The 14,667-nt window shown below is 42.8% G+C and overlaps 1 protein-coding gene across 2 annotated transcripts in view; it reads left to right on the top strand.

Moving 5' to 3' along the window:
* The window catches only part of ENPP6 (ectonucleotide pyrophosphatase/phosphodiesterase 6), a 109,157-nt gene that overhangs the window by 64,571 nt on the left and 29,919 nt on the right, over positions 1-14,667 (top strand). For both annotated transcript variants that reach the window (XM_014839488.3, XM_044760623.2), the window contains one exon: positions 5,955-6,066. In XM_014839488.3, coding sequence (XP_014694974.2) covers positions 5,955-6,066 — 112 coding nt within the window. The remainder of the gene's footprint in view (positions 1-5,954; positions 6,067-14,667) is intronic.

Below are 14,667 nucleotides of genomic sequence, written 5' to 3' on the forward strand. Positions count from 1 at the left end.
AGAACAGAATGGAATGGAATGGAATGGAATAGAGCGGAATAGAATAGAGCAGAATGGAATAGAACAGAACAAGAAAGTGTTAGCGTGCATTGCTCATAGTTTGGTGAAACGTTGGTTTCCACTGTGAGAGTGTGTGTGCGTGTTTGTGTACTGTGTCATGAAGCAATATGAGTATTTTGCCACAGGTTACAGACAAAAAGTTTTAAAAATGTCCCCATAGAGGAACTGTCATGCATACGTCCTGATTTCCAGCACTCATTTTTTATTTCTATTTCTTATTAATTGCCTTGATAAGAAGCTCTATGACAGTAATAAATTACAGTGGTGATGGCAACACACCTGATTTGCTTCTGATCTGAGAGAAAAAAATGCATCCCACGAAGTTTTGAAATGTAGAATTTTCACTCTTTTAATAACCAGGCTGTCTGTGAAGTTTTCATTTCCTTTTTACATCAAGTTACATAAAGGTTTCCTTTTTTAAGGAGTTGGATTTATTTTTGGTTAACTGTTATGATTAATTCCTAATTTTATTACCTGTGGTCAGAAAATATGTGTTGTGGCCTATAAAATCTCTGCTTTTTGGAAGCTATTGAGATTTTCTCTGTGAACCAGAATATGATGCATTTTTCCAGCTGTTATGTTTGAAAATAATGAACATTCTATAATCACACAAAAATTTTCAATATCTATTAAATCCAGCTTATTGATACGATCATTCAAATCCTCTAATCCCTTTACATATAAATGTATGTGTATATATATAATTGTATTATATTATATTATATTATGTTGTATATATTTATATATAATTTTTTTGGTGAGGAAGATTAGCCAGTGTTAGCTCTGAGCTAACATCTGTTGCCAATATTCCTCTTTTTCTTGCTTGAGGAAAATTAGCCCTCAGCCAACATCTGTGCCAATCTTCCTCTACTTTATATGTGGGTTGCCACCATAGCATGGCTGACAAGCGGTGCCCGTCCGCACTCGGGATCCAACCCCACAAACCTGGGCCACTGAAGCAGAACACACTGAACTTAACCACTATGTCACATGGCAAGCCCCTAGATTTAGAGTGTTTATTCTTTATATCTTGAACTGTTGTTGAAATCTTCCACCAAGATTGCAATTTTTCACCTTATATTTTCAAGGCTTTGTGTGTGCGTTGTGTATATTTATAATATATAAGTAATCATACATATTCTTAACCGTTAATGTGGATTTGTAGCTGTTTCAAACTTTTGAGACCATAATCTACTTTAACACTATTGACATACTTGATTTTTCCATTTACCTTTGGGGAGGGGAGTTGGTTCATCCTTTTATATTGAACTTTTCTGTGTCATTTTAGTTGGTTTTCTCTTTTATTATGTTTTCAGTATTACTGTTTCCTGGATATTTCCTTTATTCCCCATTTTTCATGTATGTTGATATTTGATTAATTTTTTAAGCTTCTTTTAGTCATTTGGAAGTTATGCATGCAACTTTTCTTCGGTATCTTCAATCTTTTAAATCAATGTCTAGAATGAAACATTATGTATCAATGATCATTTCCCTCCAGCAACAATGAAAGTGCTTTCGTTTCCTTCCCTGGCATTACCTCCCAATGCATTTGCAAAGTTGCATGCATCTGTGTAACTGCCACCCAAATCAAGATGCAGAACTTTTCCACAGTCCTTCCCCCTTCCAGGCAAGCACTCCCCATCCCCAGAGGGAAAAGCTTTCTGATTTGTGTTGTCACAGATTGGTTTTACATTCCCAGGGTTCATATAAATGGAATCACACCACATATACTCTTGTGTCTGCCTTCCTTTGTTCAATATAATGTTTTTGAGATACACTCCTCATCTGGCATTATCAGTGGTTTATTCTTTTTCATTGTTGAGTAGTATTTCATAGCATAAATATTTAAAAAATTGTTTTCCACTCTCCTATTTATGGATACCTGGGTTATTTCCAGTTTGGAGCTATTATAACTAAGGGTACTATGAACATGCTTGTACAAGTCTTTTTGTAGACATACGTTTTCATTTCTTTTGTGTATATGCCCAGGGGTAAAATTGCTGGTTCATTTGTATACTTGATTTTGTAGGAAACTGTTGAACAATTTTACAAAGTAGCCATGTCATTCTACTGTCCCGCCAGAAAATTACAAACAGTTCCAGTTTCTCATCTTCACTATCATTTGACATTTTATAGAAATCTACTTTGACATATAAACATATCAACTTGCTTCCACTTGTTGTTACATGATATAACTTTTTTCCACCCCTTTCTTTTTTTTTTTTTTTTAAAGATTTTATTTTTTCCTTTTTCTCCCCAAAGCCCCTGGTACATAGTTGTATATTCTTCGTTGTGGGTTCTTCTAGTTGTGGTACGTGGGACGCTGCCTCAGCGTGGTTTGATGAGCAGTGCCATGTCCGCGCCCAGGATTCGAACCAACGAAACACTGGGCCGCCTGCAGCGGAGCGCATGAACTTAACCACTCGGCCACGGGGCCAGCCCCTCCACCCCTTTCTTTTTAACTGGTGTATTTTTTAAAAATTTCTCTTATAGATAGCATATATTTGGGTCTAATTTTTATCCAGTCTGACTATCTTTGCCTTTTAAATAAAGTGTTTAGCTCATTTACGTTTGACGTAATTGTTAATATGCTTGGGTTAAAGCCTGCCATGTTGGTACTTTTTTAATTTGTCTTAACTGTTTTTATTCCTCTGTTGCCCCTTCCCTGTCTTCTTTTCCATTAATTGAGTACTTTCAGAATTTTATTATATCTTCCCTATTGATTTCAGATTTTATTCTCTTTTTTTCTGATAGTTATTCTGGACATACCAACATGCATCCTTAACTTATCCATGTTCTATCTTAAAGTAATATTACATTACTTCAAAAATGAAGTTAGTGTTTTTAATTTGTCCACGTGTATACTCTTTATATTCTTATTGTCATCTATTTTAGTTATACATGTGTTATAAACCCCATAATATATTGTTATTAGTTTTGCTTTAAATAGTCAATAATTTGTTTTTCCTCCCCTGAGCCCCAGTACATGGTTGTATGTCCTAGTTGTAAGTCCTTCTAGTTCTTCCATGTGAGCAGCTGCCACAACATGGCTACTGACAGATGAGTGGTGTGGTTCCGTGACTGGGAAGTGAACCCAGGATGCTGAAGCAGTGAGAACACCCAACTTTAACCATGAGGCCCGCAGGGCTGGCTCTGGGCTTTCTTTGAAGCTTTATTAGATTCACTTTGCCACGAGCTTCAAAGATCGTGGGGGAAGGTAAGAACTATCCCTTTGGCAGATGTTGGAATTTGTCCAGTGGAGCACTCTCTATTCTTTTCATAGAGAGCTTATGCTGCCAACATTCAGGATCACTGAGTTCTTTTTCTCTCCAGTATTGTCTCCAACTTTCTGCAACTTGGAAGATCTCTCTCCGTGCTGAGCTTCTGTCCCTAGCCTTTGATGAGCTCTTGCTTTGCACTTAGTGAAGGATTTATGTACTTTGGGAGAATTTCTCTCAGTTCTCCTGTCCTACCCACAGCCTTTGGTAGGATGCTGCCGTGGTTCTTGATTAAGTTAAAATTCACTGTGATTTTTTAAAGTAAAAAATTACGCAACAGTGTAACAGCAGATGTACATTGCCAGATATTGTCTCGACCTTCACTATAGAATTTTACATGTAATTAATCAATAAAAAGTCATTTATATCCTACTTTAACCTGAGACAAGACAAATTTCTCAGGTAAACTATATTACTACACCAGTGTTAAGTACAGATTCATTTTAATCCAATAAAAGTTTTAAGACAACATATGATTGGTAATATTAACAAACATTATTGTTTACTATACAAAACTACACATGGTTTGATATTAATGTGCAAACACAAAAAAAGTGTGCAGTTTCTTGCATCTACAAAACCATGGTCACAATTCCAATATTTGCAAACTCACATACCCATGTGTCAGATGTGCTAGAAGCAGACACCTGGCCACATTATATAAGGCTGTTAAAAGTTTGGAAGGGTAGGTGACATCTTATTTGCTTTGGGGTTGCTGACACTGAACACAGAGTGGATACAAAGCATGCCCTTCATATATTATTGAATAAACAGCTTGGATAGAACAATAAAGCTTCGCAAATAACCTTCAACAATAAAACACAGGTATCTAAAGTATTATAACCAGTCAGAATCCCACTGGCATTTCTTATGATAATAGATATTTTCCAAGAACCCATGGGCAGGATTTTCTCTTGGGTCATCTAGCCTATTCATCTCACTCAATAAACAAGACTTGGAAAGGCAGCTGCCCACATTTAGGTCTCTCTCAGTTGTCCTAGACAGACCTTGCTCTCCTTGAACCCAAGACACCAGGCAGAGAGTCCTAAGACTTTGCTATGATATGCCAGTGGAAGGAGTTCTTCCTGGAGGCTGCCCCACCTTCTTGTAAATCAGCTGTAACCAACTGGCAGATGTAGCCAGGAGTGTGTTTCCCTTCTCCTCACACTCCCAACTTGTCCCAGTTTTACTCAGTTCCACCTTGGAAATCATTGTCCCTGGGCTCCAGGAAAGCCCACATCTGGTCTCCTGACACTCCTCATCTGACAGTTCTACACACGCCTTATTGCTTCTCACCTCTGAACTTTTGCTTCTGCTGCTCTCTTTGCTCGGGACATCCCTTTCTTCCCCACCTCCATCCCCTGACTCATCGGCTAAATGCAGTCTATCAGACTGAGCCCAACCTGGGGATTTGAAGAAGGCTTCCAGGAGGAGATAATATCTGAATTAAATGCCCTTCATCTGAGCTCCCACACCACCCGGTGAATGTGCACGTCACTTTAGACTTCACATATCACACTGTTTTCATGTAAGACTCCTCCCACTAGGCTCCACTCTGGGATGCTCCAGGCAGGAGACCTTGGCTGACAAATTTTTGTTTCCAGTATGTCTGAACATAGCAACTAGTTTACAGTAGTTGCCCAGTAAATATACTCAACTAACCTAAACTGAGATTGGCTCATCCCTCTCTGGCCCTGTGTTTTGATGATAAGGTTGTATGTCTTCCTCAGGGCAACTGCTTCTACTTGTCCAGAGGTCTGGGGCAGAAAAGCTCCTGATATCTGAAGGCCTGTCATCATTTTACTTCATTTTGGGAGAGTCAAGGTCATGGCTCAGAACCCTTGCTTTAACTCAATGATTTTTAGGCTTGCTAATCAGTGCAGTACCTCGAAGACCAGTTAGATTAATGAAATATTTATTTTATTATTCCAGGGTTGATCAAGTACTGCCTAATACTTGATTCTAGAATAGGCAAAGATACACTAGAAGAGTTAGTAGTTGTAAAAAAATGTATGGGAAAAAATTTTTTTATTTTGTTTATTTATTTTTTTTGGTGAGGAAGATTGGCCCTGAGCTAACATCTGTTGCCAATCTTCCTATTTTTGCTTCAGGAAGATTTGTGCTGAGCTAACATTTGTGCCAATCTTCCTCTGTTTTGTATATGGAACTCCACCACAACATGGCTTGATGAGCAGTGTGTATGTCCGTGCCTGGGATCTGAACTTGCAAACCCTGGGCCGCCAAAGTGGAGCGTGCAAACTTACCAACTATGCCACTGGGCCAGCCCAGGAAAAAAAGTTGTAACTGAGACGTTTCTGTGTACTGATTAACTTTTTTGTTGTTGTTACAAATTGGGAAAGACTACCATTAACCGTTTTTTGTCAGTCCCTGTCATGGGACACCAATATCGCATAGGAACAATGTTTGAGAAGTTCTGCTCCAATTAAGCAAAATTACAGTTGCATACATCACCTATAAGCAAACAATAAGTTCTTTATTTCACGAAAAGGAACAAAAATTTTATTTTGACTAATGGTGCTTGCTTCCTGGAATAGGCTCATAGCCCTACCTTGGTTATCGAAGAAAATAACAATTTATCATCTTTTTCCTTCTTAGGCTGTGAGGTTGAGATTCTTGGTGTCAGACCTACTTACTGCCTAGAATATAAAAATGTCCCAACGGATATCAATTTTGCCAATGCAGTCAGCGATGCTCTTGACTCCTTCAAGTAAGTGTCCAAAATTCTTAGCCGTACCATTCTTCTTCCTTGTTTCCAGGACCAATACACAGGACCAGGACACAATGCTAAAGTGGACTAAGAAGGCTTATAGGTGGAATAATGTCCCAGAGAGGTGGTGAGCCCCTCGCGTGGTGATTGTTAACTGCTATGAGAGAATAATTGTGAGCAAATAATTTCAGGCAGAGGCACTCTCTGGAAATGTGGAATTGAGAGCAAGAAAGTCTCCAGGGGTTTGAGACTTTCTTCTTTATGTTGATTGACAGTGGAGAAGCAATATGAATGTCAGCATTTCTCTAATCATGACATAGTGAATGCTTGTGTCTCAGAATATATTAAGTATTCGGCAAAAAGGGAAGTTCTGTGGTGGAATAAGTTTGAAAAAATTGTCTACTCTACCCTCTTCTTGGAAATATATAAAGCACATTAGCATATTAGAACATAGAACCTTTTTTATTTCTTTCACATGGAACTATGATACACCATTTGAAAAATGCAGAAATCAGTACTGCTGTCCTGAATAGCACACAGGAGTGTGTCAGGGAAATTGATCAACACGACAGGTCAGGACAAAGCCTCAAGTCAGTCTCAGAAATCAACGGAATTGGAAGTCAAGATGGGAGACCAGCTAGGGGTCTGCAGTAGAAATCAGCAACCAAAAGGCTAAGGATGTTGGGGGCTCTCACATTTCCAGGGCTGGACATGGGGTCACCTTGGCTGCTGAGTGGGTCTCATGAGTGGAGTCAAGGCAGGAGACCCACAGTAAGCAGTGTGGAGACCAGGGGAGGACCTTCATCCTCCGAAGAGAAACAGCCTGGTTTCAAGCTGGGCAGACCTCGAGAGCCAGAATACCATAGGCACGGTGTACAGATCACTAGCACTAGCTACGTGATGTGGTTGACTCGTAACTAAGATCATCTGAGATGGAGAGTTGACCAATTATGAATCCCATTCTTACCACCTTCACCCCAACCAACACGGAGAGCTGCAATCACCCTCCACACTCCTGTTTTCACTGCTTCTGAGAATGATTCCACTTCTGTGAAAACCCATCAAGAGGGTCCTTTAGGGCACACAAAGGTTCAGACTCTGATTGACAGGTTGGAGACAATATAGGTTTAAAATACTTAAAAATTGAGAAGTAACATATTTAAAAGTTTAGGTGTTTGGTGGGGAGTTGGAGAGGCAAGGGGCAGGGTCTGGAGGAAGCAACCTTTAAATAAATATTCTCCAACACATGGTTTGTAAGTAGTGTGTGTTATGTGATCCTATCTCCCACCTACTCTTTCTTTTTCTTGCCCACAAGTGCTGCAAAATCACACATGTGGTGAACTGGAATATTCTGTTGCAGTCTAGTTTGTGCAAGCAAAGCAGAATAGCCCAGCATGCACAACAGATGAGCAAAGCTGGAACTTTGGAATAGCTCATGTCTATACAATGCTGTTTCCAAGATATCCAAAATGCTAGCCATCCCTCCCACCTATTGCCATGCCAAATTTGGAACATAGTTGTCATACAAATACCTCCCAAAAATCCAACACTCTGTATGGCAGTATAATCTTTTTTCCTTTTTTCTTTTTTTGCTGGGGAAGATTCACCTTGAGCTAACATCCATGCCAATTTCCTCTGTTTTTTAGTATGTGAGCTGCCAGCACAGCATGTCCACTAACAGAGTGGTATAGGAAAAGAACCCTGGGCCGTGGAAGCAGAGCGCACTGAAATTAACCAGTAGGCCACTGCGGCTGGCCTGGCAGTGTAATCTTTTTTGCATTCATCTTGCCTTGACAGCTGTATGGTCTCTCCCTGTATTCATCCCAGTGATTCACAGACAGAGTAGCACAGAGCACACAGCCATGAGAATCCTGGGTCCCTGCTGGCCTGCAAGCTGGCCAATCCCAGCAGACTTCCTTGTCCTGAGGCATATGAGAATGCTGGAGGAATAAGTTCTGGGCTCTGTTTCCTAGAGAAGTTTCCATTTCTGTTTCTCTGTTTCTAGAGAAGTTTTTCTTTTTTCCTTTTTAAGCAACATGGCAAAGCTATGGAACTCAGGGGAATCCCATCTTTGCCTTGGAGCACAGCATTTAAGAAGGGGGAGGATGGTGGTGGTAGTGATCATGTGTGTGTGTGTATGTGTTCAACAAAAGCATTGAGTTCCCTTAGAGAGAAAAGGCTACAAAGAACTGGAAGCCTAGAAAAGTGGCCCCAGACTAGGCCTCCACATGGTATCTCCTGGTGCTACCCCACTGCCCAGCTCGGCACCATTCACGTTGTAGTCTATGTAAATGGTCTGGAGCTCCAGCGGATCGCATTTGCATGGTCAACACATGAATGATGCCTCCGGAGCTGGCCTGTGAAGGCCTGGTCAGGGTGGAACCAGGCCAGGGCCATTGTCTTGTGGGGTCTTCATCCTGCCAACGCTAGCCAGAAACAGCCCCTTTGAAGAGTGAGTGGAAAGATGGAGACTCACCATCTCTAAATGAGTGCTTGAAATGAGAGAGGGAAAAAAAGGCAAAATAATTAGCCAGATGATACTGCCCGCGGAAAGCAGTAGGATGATTTAGGCTCTTCTCCAACAAAAAAGGAGACCCTGTTTCAATCAGCCTACGTAGTATGTATTATTAGAACATGTCTTGTGACTTTCTTGCAAAGCAGAATAAAGGATTGACCTTTGTGGGCCAACTTTTTCTTGGTCTAGAACAGTCTGGAACAATCAAGACCATTTTACATGTAGCGGCTTGTTCATGCAAGAATGTGACTCCAAGGAATCATGAATTTTCTTGATGTGTGTGTTCAGGCAGAGAAGAATCATTATTTATCTTCCCATTCAGAGAGCCCTGGATGGAGGAGCATGTTTAGAACTCCACAGCTCACCTCTTGGTTTCTGTTCAGCTCTGTCTCAAATTCCTAGCTGTAATCTGAAGAGCACTTAGAGTCCTCACACACGAGTGTGCAAACACACACACACATTTCTCCCAGCCAGGATTGCTTATAGAGGGTCTTTGTCCACTCTGCTATTAGTTTGAGAAGCAGAGAGAATGGATGCAGGACAGATGGGCTTTGACAGAAGGCAGGAGGGGCAGTCAAGATCTTGCATATGGGGTCCTACCCAGGGACAGCATTTCAGCAGAGGCCAGCTCAGCCCAGAAGCTGCACTTGTCTATGTAAGAAGGGCTGATCCAAGCTCTGTGTGAGATGAGCCCCGGAAGCATCACCTCCCGGGCTCATAGAGCTTTGCCAACCTGAGTCATACCTTTACACCTAGACACCTTCTAGCACAGAGGAAAGGAGAAGGAGAAAGAGAAGGGAGTGGGTGTTTTCAACGCCCATCAGCTAGCATCGTGTCAAAGGCTTTTGTGTCTAATCACTTTGCAGCCCTGGCTGCCTGGAGGAGGCGGGGCAGCTGCCTCCAGGTTGGTCCCTGCAGACTGACCAATGCAGCCTCTCAAAATGGTTGGTCCAATACCAACTGGGCCACTGGAGCAGTAAACACAGCTACTGTCCTTTGTCACGGTCCACTGGAATTCCCCCAGGATCCCAGAACCTCAGTTGATGCTCGTGCTAATAAAGGAGTCGATGGATGACAAGAGGGTTCTTTCCACAGGCCATGAGGCAGCTGGCTCAAATGTCCGCACTTTTGTCCCTCCTCTCTGTGCCTCTGAGGAAGAAGGGGCAAGAAGGCAGGCTTGGCAGAGACTTGGGTCTCCTCCTTGCTTGGCTCACAGGGAAGAGCCATCTAGAGGCATCTGGAAGAAAAACAGAAATGGGAGGCATTTCTTTCCCTTCACCTCCCTTTTACTGTGTGTCAAGCCCTTTACACACATCAGCTCATTTAATACCCAGTGCAGCCCTTTGAGGAGGATTTTCAGGCGGGGAAATTGAGGTTTAGAGAGATCTTTGCCGTTCATCTGAGACCTCCAGGTTAACAAGAAGAGAAGCCAGAATTTGGAACCAGATTTGTCTAGTTCCAAAGCCCTGTCAAAGTATAATTTTCCAAATTAAAACTTTGTCAAGTGCTCAGTCCATACATATAAGAGAATTATGTCAAAGTTCGAATTAGTTTATTACTGAGGGAATCAGGAGATGACAAGGCTGGTTAAAAGGAGAATATGAGAAACACACACATGAAGAACAAGAGTTATGGAGAATGATGGGGTACAATTATTAGTAGGTGCAAAGATGCTTCATAACTTAGAGGATAATCAAACCATAATCTTTGGCAATGCTTTCTCTATCAGACAGAAATAATTTTCATCCTGTCAGTTTCCTACGGGTTAACAGCTAAGTTTACAGAATCTGGGCTCTAACCCGTCGTTAAGTCACCAGGCTTAAGCAGGTTTATTAGCTGCTGCTCCACTATGACACTGAAGGGACAGGCAGTTATTTTTTTGGCTGTGTTTCTAAGTTTTGGATCACTTTTCTTAATAGTCAATAGCTTCAACCATTCCTTTAAATTGCCTCCATTTCTCTCTCCTTACTTCTTCCCTCTTTCCAACCCACTTCAGTAAGGAAAATGGATACGACGCTATGAACTTTTTACATTGAAAAGAAATCTGGACAGAATCCTAAGGTGATGGGAGACCAGGGTGTCCCTGAAAACTCAGTGCTAGGGGCCCCTTGCAGCTCTCAGGTAACAGGGCTGATGGCCACATGGCCTTCTGGCATGGTTCCTGGACCTGAAAGCGGTAAATGGCCAATAACAGATCTGCAGGCATTTCCACCCACCACTCCTCACCCAACCGCTCCATTATAAATGAGCTGACCTGTGACGGAGACCAGATCCATGTGGAAAACAGCTGGCGACCAAGAGTTTGTCAGCTAAACTTCCAAACAGGCGAGAACTCTCAGCCCTTGAGGACTTAGGTCCCTAATGAATCAATGAAACTCCAGCATAGAAGTCTTACAAAAGGTGTGTGTTTAAACCCCTGAATCTCAAGCCTCCCAGATCCAGTGTTCCAGGCGTCTGGGGTTGACAGCTTCGTGACACAAAGCCATCAGGGAGATCTGTGAGATTTACTGGGCTTCTGATCACACGGAGATTTGTGAATATAGTAAATAGCCTTAGAGAAACCAGCCCAGTGGCTGCTGTGTGAAGGGGAGATATCGAAAATGTAGGGACCTAAAAGCATTTCATTGAACTTTAATGCAACAGTAAATCTTATTTGAGAAATCTCTCCACATCCAAGCCCCACCCTGCAAGTGTGCGCACCTAAACACAGGATAACTCAGCACGTCTGGATGCTACAGACGCAAGAGCACAAAGCGGCTAACTGCTGAGCTTATGGGAGGGAACGGTTTTCTGGAAGGTTCCATCATGTTCAACATAGTGGTGGAGGAAGTGCACCATCAGTGTAATGAACATGGGCTCCAAAAAAGTTCAGGGATGTGTATGAAAACACCATTACCCAGTAAGGACTTTTACACCACCTACACACTTGCAGGACCTAAAGTGACATTTTGTTCTCTGCTGTCTGTAGATGCAGAGGGAGTTGGGATGAGTCATCCACACATTAGTGAGTATGAATAATAATATCATTGGTGAGGAAGATTAGCAGATGTTTGGTCCTGTCCAAAATGTTCATAACACATTTGGTCCATAACACGTTTGGTCCACACCAAAAGGTCCTGGGCATTTGGTCCTGTCCAAAATGTCCATGAGCACATTTGGTCCATGTCAAATGATTTTGGACAGGACCAAATATCCAGGACCTTTTGGCATGGACCCAATGTCTCCATGGACATTTTGGACAGGACCAAATATGACCAAATTTCAAGGACCTTTTGGTGTGGATCAAATGTCTCCATGAATATTTTGGACAGGACCAAATGTCCTGCAAGGATGAGAAATATCTAAATCATAACCTAACCAATCCCCACTGTGGAGGAGGGTGGTAATGGTATTTGTTAAAGAAGGGCCAGTTTGTGTTGTTCTACAAAGAGAAAAGAACATTTGACTAGCAATTTCGCTTAACTTGAAACCAATGTATCCTCAAAATCGTTAATGAAGCACACCCCAAGGCATGCAGTAGAACGTCACAGCATTGTGAAAGGATGTGCCCTCTTGGCAAGGATGTGCCCTCTTTTCAAAGAAGACACCAGGCAGATCGTTCTCTGGAACTTGCTCCCCAGTAATGAATGGAGCAGATGTGGACATTCAAAAGCCCAGGGTGGTAGAGTCAAGTATCCTGATCTTGGAGGTGGAAGATTCACATTTCCAGTCCTAGGCATGCCTCAGAGATCTGTGAGACTTTGAGTAACTCCTGGAATCCTCTTTGGCCTATTTCCTTATCTGCAAATGCTTTTCTATAGGAATGATTTTCACCATAGTTCCAGAATTTGGAGGCGCATCCAAATCATAGACAGAGAGCCCTGTGCATCGAGAACCAGAAGTGACTCAGTTTCCCTGTGCTTCCTTTGCCTTGTCTCATACCCAGCTTTCTTGAGGTTGCTGGGATTCTTATAAGAGAATAAGAACCATTGCCAGGGACTGGCCCCACGGCCGAGTGGTTAAGTTCACACGCTCCACTTCAGCGGCCCAGAGTTTCGCCGGTCGGAACTTGGGTGGGGACCCAGCACCACTCATAAGGCCGTGTTGAGGTGGTGTCCCACACAGCAGAACCAGAAGGACCTACAATTAGAATATACAACTATGGGTCCGGCCTGGTGGCACAGTGGTTAAGTTTGCATGTTCCGCTACGGCAGCCCAGGGTTCTCTGGTTTGGATCCCGGATGTCGACATGGCACTGCTTGTCAAGCCATGCTGTGGTAGGCATCCCGCATATAAAGTAGAGGAAGATGGGCATGGACGTTAGCTCAGGGCCAGTCTTCCTCAGCAAAAAGAGGAGGATTGGCAGCAGATCTTAGCTCAGGGCTAATCTTCCTCAAAAAAAAAAAAAAGAATATACAATTATGTACTGGGGGCCTTTGGGGAGGAAGAGAAGGAAAAGGAGAAGAAGAAAAAGATTGGTTAGGTCAAGCAGAACATTTTCCCATTGGTGGGGCCTGTTAGGTTCAGTGGTTATGTCTACGGTGTTGGAGTCAGCTGGACCTGGGTTGAGTCCTGGAACCATCTCTCACTAGCTGGGTGATGCAGTCAGGTGTATTGAACTCTCTGCTCAATATATTCCTACCTTAGAGGGTTGCTGTGAGGATTAAATAAGATAATGTATGAAAAGCCCCCAACCTAGTGCCTGACTCAGAAAAACTATCATTTATTGAGCTCTTACTATTATTATACATTCAGCTGACAGTTATAGAGCTCCTACTGTATGCCAAATCTTAGGCTGAGCGGAGACACAATGGAGAATGGGTCACCAGCCCTTGGGTGAAAGGACCTCACAATTTAGAGAGAGAAGGACACAGAAGTGGGCAATTACAGCACAGTGTGAAAAATCATAACCTGGAGATGAACTTAGAGAACTATGGGAGCACCTGGGGGCCACCCCACTGGGTTGGTTCCTGGAAGAGGCAACACCTCCCCTGAGACTTGAAGGATGGGCAGGAGCTGATCAACTCTGGTCATGCAAGCCACACCCTCTGGACCACTGTGAGGCCATTTTTCCTCTCCCGTGGATCATAAGACGTAAGGCATAGAGGCTCTGAGGACGCATATTCTTTCCTTCCTCGTGTTCCAAATGTGGGGAGGCCACATCAGGCAAGACCATGCCGCCTCACTGGTGTGTGTATGTGTTTGTGTGTGGGTTTAAAATGCAGATTTTCAAGAGAAATAAGCCAATCCACCAAGAGTATTATTAACCCTTATAAAGTCCAATCAAGGGCATTAGCTTTCGTTTCTTTTCTATTGCTCCAAATTCTGTCACTTACCATTACTGCTACCATATCATCATCATCATCATGATCTTATTCTGTTCAGATGCTTTGGGGGAAGGCTGTGGGCAAAGCCAGAGTTGGGGAGGGGAGTCTCAGTGGAAAGCACTGGGTCAAAGAGGGAGGGTACGTTACATAGTATCTTTCTCTCCTGCCTGACTCCAGAAGCCTCCTCTTCCTCCTCTTCCAATTTATGTCATAGTTCCCGTCATTCTCAGCCCACCTTCGAGGGTTAAATAGCTTAGATTTTTACCATGAGTAATCTAGGCAAGAAGGGGAGTTTTGCCGGAATGGGGGTCTTCCTTGGCCCACTGCTAGAATTCACTCTGTATCCACATTGGACCTGGCCCTTCAGGTGTCCCCATAGATTAAGGGTCCTGGGGGTGTCTGCTCTTGTCAGGCCCTGAGCACTAACCTCTTTGTCTCCCATCAGGTTGCCATGGTAAAGCTTGTTCTTATTCTTGCCAGTCCATTAAACCCACAGTCCAATGTTTTATCTGTAGATTTCCCAAAGCTCAGCAATAATCCAACATTCGTTATTTAAAGGATTGCTTCTAGTTTTTCTGGTCTTCCGATGACAGCAGGTGGTGAGGGTAGAGCTATCAGAAGTGTTCTCTGCCTGTTACCACATCTTCCAGCTCTGGGGACATGATGAGCAGTGCCACATCAGCCAAGAGGGGAGGTGATCCATAAACCTGCTCTCTAACTTTTGTCACCAAGGTGCTCAGGACTGGCCCATCTTAGTGCAGTATTTCTGTTTCTCCCTTA

Source organism: Equus asinus, chromosome 27 (genome assembly GCF_041296235.1).
Source record: "Equus asinus isolate D_3611 breed Donkey chromosome 27, EquAss-T2T_v2, whole genome shotgun sequence".
NCBI classification, from domain to species: Eukaryota; Metazoa; Chordata; class Mammalia; order Perissodactyla; family Equidae; genus Equus; species Equus asinus.